The sequence below is a fragment of the Netta rufina genome (genome assembly GCF_964035555.1).
Source record: "Netta rufina genome assembly, chromosome: 1".
In the NCBI taxonomy this organism is placed as follows: domain Eukaryota; kingdom Metazoa; phylum Chordata; class Aves; order Anseriformes; family Anatidae; genus Netta; species Netta rufina.
Genome location: NC_140123.1, coordinates 25,578,970 through 25,589,604, shown reverse-complemented (window position 1 = coordinate 25,589,604; position 10,635 = coordinate 25,578,970). Strand labels below are relative to the sequence as shown.

Here is a 10,635-nt window from a genome sequence, read left to right as displayed (position 1 = left end):
AGGAAGTGTAATAAGACATTTATTAAAAGTGCTGTCAGATATATTAAGAGCTATAGTCTAATATCCTTTTTTAAAAAGGCATCTAATTAAAAAATACTAGCTAAAAACCATTCTGGTCACCATGGTTACAGACACACGACCTGCAGTGTTCAATGAAATGTTAGACCAGCTTTGTAGATTGGGAAGAAGTTATCGAAGTCCAGGATCCACCATCTCTATTGTAGAGGAAGAACTGCTGGGGGCTCTAGAAGAGACACCTGCAAATACCTGGAATAGAAATGCAATCAAACAAGTTAATATTTTTAGTGACAAGTTTAAAGAAGCATTAAGGATTCCTCTTGAGAAACACTGGGGAAGAAAAAACATCCTGCTGCTCCAAGGGAATTGTGATCCACTACATCTGCATACCAATGAATTAACTACTCTTCCGCCCAGAAGATCTTTCCCCTCGAGATGCTGACAGAGGCTTCAGTTTCAGAAACAGAAGCTGTCCACTATGACAAGTTTGTCAGTTACTGAGCTGTAGCCCAGGCTGTTCAACCAGAACCATCCTGTGCTTACAACCTCCAAGTTACAAAGCAGTAGCTTCTTGGTTACTTACTTTGAGTGCTTATACTTCTCTTTAATTGCTTGCAGTTGGCAACGGGGAGCATCAAGGCATGCTTTGTGCAGATCAGTCAGGCAAGGCACTATCTCACTTAATGAATATCCAGTGAATGCTGCAAGAGTTTCTGGCTGGTAAGAAGAGGGGAAAAAGATGCTTGTGTTACTCTATTTTAGAGAATAGTCACCTGGAAGGTATTTTCTACAGAAGCAGGAACCATTTTCACCATGTCATCGGTTCTCGCTCTAGGTTTAGGCTTGAAAAGGATTCAAGTGTACCCTGCCATTAATTTCACTATAGGTCTGTATTTTCAGACCTCCTGTCAGACCAATCTCACTCTGCTATAAGTATATTGCATCCATTACGTCTCTTCTAGGTTCTGCTCCCTGCTAAAGCTATTACTGCAACACACGCCTGAGAGGCCTACCAAGGCCTGCATTACAGCAGCCACTGAGTGTAGTCACTTCACTGAAGTAGACACATTCAGTTTCCCCTTCCCTCCCCCAAAGCCCATGAATTCTATCGGCATTTGAGACTAACTAGTGACAAGCATTAGCTACAGACTTGACATAAGTGAACATGACAGCAAGGTCCTTCCCATTTCAGATAGAAGGCAGGATATTTCAGATTGATTTAACATTTGTTAATGGGGTAGACCCATTAGCTCAGGAACAGCCACTCATCCTAGCATTTCAGCCCTTCTGAAAACATGTTTTGAAGCTACTCAAAGTTTTAATCATAAAGTGCTTGAGCACTTTAGCACACAGTTGTTTTTCTTACCCAGAAAGACCTGTTCACCGTGTAGTTTGCTAGACAGTAGGCTGCTGCAGCGGTTTGTGAAGGAAGGTACTTCAAAAAAGGATCAGCTTCAAGGAGACTCAATTCTGCAAGATACTGAGCAAAAAAGCAAGCCAATCAAACAGAATGGCCCTGTGTGGTAGAATAAGGCCAAGAGACTGAGCACTTAAGTTGGTCAATAGTTTCAGTTTCACTGAAGAAACATGAGTTATATCTGTCTGGTGAGTAGAAGTAGCATTCAAGTCCTGTTCATCTTGCAGAAAAACCTATCATGAGAGTGGTAACAAAGACCACCCTCCTGTCAAAGCCTAAACAATCCAAATTATAATGAACTTCTGGTCATGATTGTTTTTGATGTAATTTTACAGATAGAATAATCAAGTTTTGTTTAAAAAGACATCTTTTAAAATATTTGTAAAGGAAAAAAGAGGCCATGCTCTCCTCTGAGGATTTTGTTCACCTCACTTGGAGATCTGGGCTAAGTGGGCGGCTCTCAGACACAGAATTTGGGCTCCATTTGAATAGGCACTGTATAAATACTACACCCTTTGCAGCTAAGCAGCAGGTCAGGTGTTTTCCTGTAAGCGTGGGTTACCCTGTAACCTGATCTGTATAAGCATGGTACCCTGGGCAGTTCTGTGGGCACATGCTGTGTTATTGTGTAGCAATGTTTTACCATCCTGTCCAGGTCAGGCTTACTATGCATGCCACTGTTGAAGAATGGATTCCTACCTCCTCACCAGTAAGACAGACTAGCTGACCAGACAGATAACACAAAGCTTAGTGTTTCAGTCAGACACTTATCCAGAAGTCTAAGCACAGACATCTGCAAAACACCCATCCTAAAGGGATGGTAATTCATACCTTTGCAAAGTTCTTTGTCCTGATACAGACTCCATGCCTCTGAATATACTGAAGGAGGAACTGGTTGATAGTAGGCACTGTGAGGTCAAAAGCCAACACTTTGAGAAGCAGGTGTTCCATTCTTAGCAGCTGCCTCTTTGTGTATGTATCATCTGTTATATACACAAATTCATCCACTTCTGGTGGGTAGATTTCCTCGTATTTCCTTCAAAAGAAACAGAGAAACCATATTTGTCAGCTTAAAAGTCAGGGCAACAAAAAGCATTTCACCCATATTAGGATGAGAACATGGCATTAGTAAGACTTGCTTGGAGTTCTTGTTTTAAACCTTCCTCCAATCTGGGTAACAGCTGAGAATCAAATCTGTGGGGCAAAGATATTTAGAGGTATTCCAAGTCCACTAGTCTAGTGAGACATACTCATATTAGGAGTTATCTATTAGTCAGGAGTGTTAAAGAGCAAGTTGCAGTAACACCATGCATTCCAGATAAAAACTCATGTGCTCCTAGGCTTCATTGGACACCCAGTCTGTTTAAAAACAGTTCAAGGCTAATTGCAGATTGCAGCTTTTAATCTATTACAGCCTTATGGGCTAGCAGCCTAATACAGTAGTGTTTTTCTTCTGCTGTTATGGTTACAAGGTTTTAAGGTTTTCCCACTACAGTTCCTTAATCAAGAATATTCAAGTATTTAATTCAGCTAGTGACCAAGTAGGTCAAGTGGCAAATCTTAAGACACCAGGAAAACCTACCTACCACTGCAAGCTTCAGTCCATCAAATTAAACAAAAAAAGATTCAGTCCTAAAAATAAGTTTTAGCTCACATATCTCTTCTGAGATAAACACTCACGCAGCCAGAAGAATCGCTGCTGTTCCTACAAGCTGCAGCTTCCCTCTGAGAACAGACATACAGGAGAGAAACCTGTCCAGGTAGTTCACTGCCAAGTATAACGTCTCTGTCCGAAGTTTGTATTCTTCCCCTACTTCCACCAGCCAGTCTACCAAGATGGCACGCATTCCTGATGTGATATCTGGTTGCTTCCTCATGTAGTGGGGCTTGGGCCTGTATTTAATCTGTTTGGAGAGACAAGTGAAGAATCAGGTTGCTTACCCTGGAAAGGACCATTGACGGCTGAGCTGATTAACATTCTGAGAACTTCTACCAAAAGGAATGTGAGCGGTTACACTATTAATAACTAGTTACTAGCTATAGTTACAGTACTAGCAGTATTAACTAGCAGCATCTCTAGAAAAACTGAAGAGATAAGAGCTACCATGTAAGTAACAGAAAAGTAAAGGACCTCCTGGACTGTCAAGTTGAGGCTTTGCACATATAAGCAATTCAGGAGGACCTGACAAAGAGAAACAAATCATTTATTTCCCCTTCTCCTATTGAGAGACTGTATTTTACTGTTCTGATAACGAATGACAAAAAAAATCTATTAGAGCAGGAGACCTGTCAGTGAGGTCACATCCAACTGCTTCAGTAATTTTGCAGTTTTCACCTCCCACCTGCAAGAATTCTTCATCCCTTGGAGTCAAGGCATGCTCCAACAGTGGGGTGTTTCTGGGATGCAGAGTAACACCTGAAAGATCTCATAACTGTCTAGAAGCTGCCTATGAACCTCTCTAGCTAGAGAGATGGATATTATTGCTTGCTCAGTGGCTGCCTAGACTTATCCTGGAGCAACCATGCAGCTTTGCAGTATTGCAGCCCACCACATCCCAAATATCTCTAGGTTTGTTAGAAGACACTCACTTCAGCTTCTCTGAGGTACTGATGAATGTCATCTGCATACTCTCCCACAGTCAGAGTTATGACATCTCCCATCTGTTCCACAGGGTGAGACTGGAAGGATGTATCCACTAGCATAGGAGAAGCTAGCAGGCAAAAAGAGACAGAAAGACACTTGGATAGTTAGCTTCTTCACCTTCTCTTGCTATTTCTAGCACAGCAGAAGTGCTGTGCGTCACCTAGACACAGCTAAAGTTATCCTGAAGCATTACTTATTGTAAAATAAGCTACTCACCAGCTCACCACAATTCATGATCAACTGTACATACTTGTGCTACAGATACCATGTATTAACCATGGTTACCTGTACTTAGATCCAGCAGTAGGTGAATACTGGATGTCATTGCACTAGTATCCAGTTCACACAGGCTTGATTCCAGCTCTTCATCCACTTGGCAGCTGTAGTTTTCTTTCTGTTCTGGTTCATCTATGTAGATAGTAAACCCCTGCTTTGATGCAGCACTGACCACGTAGCTGGATAATTCATCTTTTCCAGCCGGAGGGATGGCGTTCTTGGAGACAGGGAGGTGTCTGGTAACAGCAGTACTCTGAAACAGAGTGCATGGCAATGCTGTGGCAGGGCAATTCAGGAAGAAAGCAAACAGTATTGGTTGTTTTAGAGAGACAAATCACTTTCCTTGGTTAACAAAGTAAGGTACAGAAGTTAATTGGAAAAGCCACCCACTGCAGCTGGCACTTGGGAAGCACTGCTTGTTGCTGCAACAGAGAATAAAGCAAGGGCACTGCCTGGCCCTGACAGCTGGCAAGTGCAGGGTGTGCTCCACATTCAGTGTAGCACGGAGCAGGTTTTAGAAAGTGTAGCAAGTTAGGGCAATGAGAAGAACCACTCAAGCACCACCACAGACTTACAAATGCATGTCAACTTATAAACCAAAGTTGGAAATGTTGAGCTTAAGCACCACAAACCCCACGACTTCAGCTTGTGAACAGGATACAGCCCTTCGTGTTATCTACTATATGTGAGCCACCAGCTGAGTTTGGGGCTTCAAGAAGTCACACCCAAGAAGGCTGCACACACACAGCTGCTGGTTGAGGTCCTGCAAGCCAGCACAGCTCCGTTTCCCCTGCCCCAGCAGCCAGCTCCAGGAGGGCTGGAGGACACCCAGCTGCGAACCCAGCTTCTTAAACACACCCACACCCTGACAGCAACGTGAGCAGCCACACAGCAACGGGACGTTGAGGCAAGCATCAGCAAAGAGACTTTTTTTAAACCACACCCTACATTTTAGAGCACGGATGACCTGAAGCCCACCACCCCCCCACGCCTTTACCTGCAGCCTGGCGGGGAGCAGCCGGCCACCAGCCCCAGAGCCCACCCGGAGGGGAAGGAACGAGCAGTGGAGGGGAAGAAAAGAGGGAAAGAAAGAAGGAAGGAGGGAAGGAAGGAGGAGGTAGCCGGCACGAACAGGGCTCACCTGGCCGCCGGGCCGCTGCTGCCCGTTCTCCACCAGCACCCCCAGCACAGCCCGGCCGCCGCGGGGGGCAACGGGGCAGGGCTCCAGGCGGCCCGCCCGGCTCATCTCGCCGGTGCGGTGCATCGCCCCCACGCCGGCACCTTCCGGGGAGAGAGAGGGAAAAAAATAAATAAATAAGATAATAAAAATTAAAATAGTAATATTAAAAAATAATTAACAAAATAAAATTAAAAAAAAATAAAATAATAAAAAAATAAATAAAATAAAAGATATAAAAAAATAAAATCAGCTAGTACTTGGTCGAGGAGCAGCCACGCCTGACCCTGGGAAGGAAGGAGGGATGGGTGGATGCGGGGACGGAGGGCAGGGAGGCAGCGCCGCCGCCCCTATATAGGCGGCCGCGGGCGGCTGTTGGCCGAGGCCAGTTGGAAGCGGCGGCCGCAACCCCCGGCGCAGCCGCCCTGGCGGGGCAAGCGGCTGCGGGTCGCCATGGAGACCCCGCCCGGGCCGGCCCTGCCGCGGCCTGGGCCGCGCTTCCCCGCCCCGCTGCCGGTGGGGTCGGGGTGGGGAGGGGTTGGTGGTGTCCCCCCGTAGTGTAGTGGGGTGAAGGCGGGTTGTTGGAGGTGTGGAGAGTGTGTGGAGTGTCCAAAGAGCAGGCGAGGTGCAGCCAGGAGGCGAGGCTGAGGATGGCAAGAGAGCTGGGAGTACGCTGCTGGCAGGGAAGGAGCAAGCAAGGACTGGTGTGCATTAAACACAGCGCTTGGTTGGCAGGAGAAGCTGAAGGATTTCATGTCAGGAGGTCCCCGGCGGTGAGGATGCCAGCAGTAGGATGGCCAAAACCCCACCTCTGTACAACAAATCATCTACACTATTAAAATATTCATAATATAACTTTAATACTGCTATTGACAAATATCAGTTGCAAATATAATTAATTTATTAATAAAGCTTATAAGGAAGGAAGCAAGTCTGCCTGATGCTATTAAAGGACTCGACGATTAAGCCCTGGAGCCCCAAAGCCTCTCAGTGAACTCCAGCAGGACACACGAGTTACCCAGTTAGGAGAGAAATGCCGAGGGGTGCCCAGCTCCACAAGGGGAAAGCTGGCTGGGGCAGGAACCAAGTGAGATTAATCTGAATTTCCAGAGGAGTCTGGGAACAAATAATCAGTTATTAAGAGCTATCTTCTGTCTGTAAACATCTAGGATATAACAAAAAGATGTATGAATGGCAATAGAAGCTTTATGGGAATAGTCAAGGTCAAAAAAATCGATTACCCCTTTTGATTTTAGCTTATTTTAGTATGGATTTGACTCTTGTAACACTTTGATAAAGTCAAAACAAGGGGACAACTGCAAAACTGATTGTGAAGCTGTGTACAAGAGCAGTTCTCAGGTGTCAGGGTGGAAACACAGAGCTTTATAAGAGGAATTAAGCAGCGGTTTGTCCAATATCACTGACATTTTTCAGCAATGGTGCAGATAGAAACACAGATAACAGACTCAGTGAAGTTGTGGGTGACACCACTGATGGTGCTGGGAAGGGCAGTAGCTATGCTGGGGAACAAGATGAGATTTCAGAAATGATCATGACAAACTGGAAAAGTGGGATGCTCTTGAAGTAAGACTGGACAGAGCAGGACTGGACAAAGCCACCAGCTGCAGACATGTAGGATGGGGACCATCTGGGTCAGTAGCAGCTCTGTGAAGAAGAAGCAGGAGGCTATAGTGAACCTCCAGTGGAGTGTAAGTCACCACGTTCCTGACTGTGCTAGCATGAACGAGCAGGAGAGTAGCTTGTGTGCTACACAAGCCCTCTGAAAGCCCATAGGGAGGATGAAAGGAATTAAATGGTCTCTCGGTGCTCAATGGGAAGAGCAAGCAGTACAAGAACTTTAACCCCCGGATGAGGTTTACGTTAGACATCAGGATTGTGATGCCCCAGAAGAGATGGCATGGGAAGTTTGTGGGATTTCCCCCTTTGCAGATTTGTAAGATCAAGTTAGAGTAACTGCTGTCAGAAATGTCTCTGCCATGGGCAGAGTTGTGGTATGTCTTGAGATGCTCTCCAGTATCAGTAAGCTGTAGGAGCTCTGATCCAAAATTTGGATGCAACAAGCAACAAGTCTTTTCCCAGACCTGCTTTTAGCAGTTCCAGGCTGTAGCAAGGTCTGTATGTTTTTCTTCCGTATTCTGTTACTTTCATATATCTCGAATGTTTTTTTGACTTTTTTTTTTTTCTCTTCCAAATGAATGTACTGTAGGAGGTAAGTGGTATATCTCAAGACAAAAAATGTCACCTGCATTTGATCTGCAGGTATCAAAGCTGAGCTGTCACAGCAGGTCAGAGGACAGAAAACTTCACGGGGGTTCTGTTTCCTTCCTGTTCCTTATATCATCTCTAAGCTTCAGGTTTGCACAGGAAAGACGGCACTCAGGAACACTTCTTTGGACATTTTCATGCAGAGTATTGGCTTCTGGAATTAAGTATTTGACATTCAGCATCGGCTTAAGCATAACTTTTGAATTACATAACTAATAAATACCCTTTATACCACTGGTTTGATTGGATTTCTCAAAAAATATATTAAAATCCAATGCTAGGAAATATGTAGAATCTATAGCAGTCTAAGAAGGTGGATTTTAATCAAAACCATATCTGAAAATGTGAATATTCTACATTTTAATTGTTCAGTTTTGATAACATTTTTAAGCAAAAGGCTTTTGAAACGTACATATTTTATGAGTTAAAAAAAAAAAAAAAAAAAAAAAAAAAAAAGCCCAGTCTCACACTTCTTAGCAACAAAGGAATAAATGTGAATTTTCTGTCAAAGCAAAATTTTTCTTTCACTTTAAATTACAATTTAGCAATGCTATTCTAATTCAGGAGTATCAAAACCCTGATTTCAGTCTCTAATTATATTTTAAGTAGCTGGCACTACTCTTCTGACCTTAAATCAATACCGGTTGCTAGCTACAAAATCTCCTGTGAGAGGAACGGAAGTTGTATATTTGAGAGTAAGATGTTAGAAAATAGTGAGGACAAGATTTAGGACACTCTATTGGGACATGGGGGAGATGATGGCTCTAGGCTTAGATCCCCGAGGATATTCACATCCCCAGCACCCTGGTTACCCATCCATTCACATTCTGTGTGGCCTGGCCCTGGCAAGGACTCACTGCTGCTGCCACCCGTGCACTCCCACAAGGGTTCATGTGGTCCTCAGGCAAACCAAGACCTAGTCCACCTGAAAAGTAACACAACCACAACAGCAAGGCGGTTTTGTTTCCAGCTGGGTCAGTTCTCTGGTCTGGGTTTCCAGACGGTGATGGGAGCGGTAGGGCCTTCTATGCAATGATTAAATAAGTCTGAATTATACGTTTTATTAATTCATGCCTTTTTTGGGGGGAAGGAGAGGGAAGTCTATACAGCAAGTACATATTGTCAGATAGGTAAATGAACTGCTTGTGAAAAATGCCCATAGCTTATAAAAATAACCTTACCTCTGTTCTGCCCAAGCCTATTTTTCTGACAGCTCACTTTCTCCATAAGGTGCTTGTCACAAGAAATATCTGAACTTGGTAGTTACAGGTCTAATGCATAATTCACATTCATGGAAAGATCATGTGTCACTCCCAGCCAAGTACATGAACAGCAATTATTTACTGAATTCATCTTCAGTAGTAAGTAGCTTTTATATCCGAATACCCCTCATATTCATATGCCATTTAGATGTAACTGGAGAATCTCAGCTACCCAGCAGATGACTTATTTATATTTTTATATTTGAGCAGATTATGAATGTCCTCAGTAGTTGCACAGTACATTAGTGTAACTGAAACGCCTCTCAGATGGCTTTTAATGAGGTTATTTAAGCTCTACTTTCTCAGGAACTCTTTGAAACAGCCCAGTATGGATTAGTACCTGAGGGAGGCTGGTGAGCTTTGCCAGCTACTACTTAATTGTAGCAGCAGATCAAATCAAGCTTTGGACCATTAATCATTTACTTCTGAGCTTCCCTCTGTGTGCTTGAGAGGAAACTAAAGCCTTCCTGAGTGGACTCCTTAGGGCTTCTTGCAGTAATTTCTGTCTTATTGAAGACTATCATGACTTCTAGGAAAACAGAGAAGTCAGAGCAATCCCTGTCTTGGCAAGGATGCTTCCTTTGTGGCCCTGGAAGAAGTATTAAAGGCCTGGTTAGGACTTTTCTCTGACATCATGTGAATCTTTCCTAGCTCCTTTCTCCATTTCTTTCCCCTGTGAACAGGGAAATTTCCAAATTCAGTACCTTTTTCAAATAAAGGGACTTCTATCATCCCATGCCTTGGGAGCAGGAACAGGCTCCTGCTTTCCACTCTGAGGAGCCCTGTTAAGTCCCAGCTTTTACACAGCAAACTCCACATGGACTTCTGCTCTGGGCCATGAAGAGTGACTGTGCTGAACCTCCAGATCTGCCCCATTGTCAGACATCCCCAAAATGCCATGGAGGGTTTCTTTAGAGATCCAAGAGCAATATTTTTTATTTTTTTTTTTAACTTGCCTGTAGAAATACTTGAAGATTGTGCTCTCCTATACCAATATTTTTTTTTTTTTTTTTTTGTAAGATTGTTTACAGGAGGGAGAAATGCTGTCTGTACAAAGGCAAGTGCTTGGTACTGTACCCAGGAGCAGCAGAGAGATTCAACACACTCTGTTTTTTCCTTCCTTATTCTATGCACGGTTTTTGAGATGCCACCATCACACACCCCACCTGGGATCTTGGATGTGTCACCCTTTGGGAACATCCTTTACTTCTGTGACTTGAAGACATGTGATTCACTCTAATTATGCTCTAATGATGAGCATACAGGGGCAAAACTGCCTTTTGAAAAGTAATCACAGCATATATTGACCCCAAATATTAACCCTTGTATTTCTTCCTCTCATGAGCATGAGAAGGACACAGCTGCTTCAGAAGCTAACAGCAGCTTCCTCTGTCCACAAATCAAACCACACTCAGGTGTCCCCTTCCTTTTTCACTCTTTCAGGTGTCTTTTGATCCCTGTTGTCCTTTGATCCATAAGTTTTCAGCTTGGACTAAATAGCAGTTTGGCATGCAGCCTGGAGAGTAGTATCCTCATTGGCAATGAAACAGCCGTT

General features: G+C 43.9%; 1 protein-coding gene across 1 annotated transcript; it reads right to left on the bottom strand.

Moving 5' to 3' along the window:
• Window positions 1-215: 215 nt before the first annotated feature.
• CCNA1 (cyclin A1) lies at window positions 216-5,619 on the bottom strand (the record flags this gene model as incomplete). The annotated part of the gene is made up of 8 exons (XM_084302641.1): window positions 216-267; window positions 602-735; window positions 1,385-1,498; window positions 2,267-2,471; window positions 3,116-3,339; window positions 4,025-4,146; window positions 4,365-4,608; window positions 5,497-5,619. The coding sequence occupies 8 exons, from the start codon at window positions 5,617-5,619 to the stop codon at window positions 216-218; spliced, it is 1,218 nt and encodes a 405-aa protein (XP_084158767.1).
• Window positions 5,620-10,635: the final 5,016 nt, after the last annotated feature.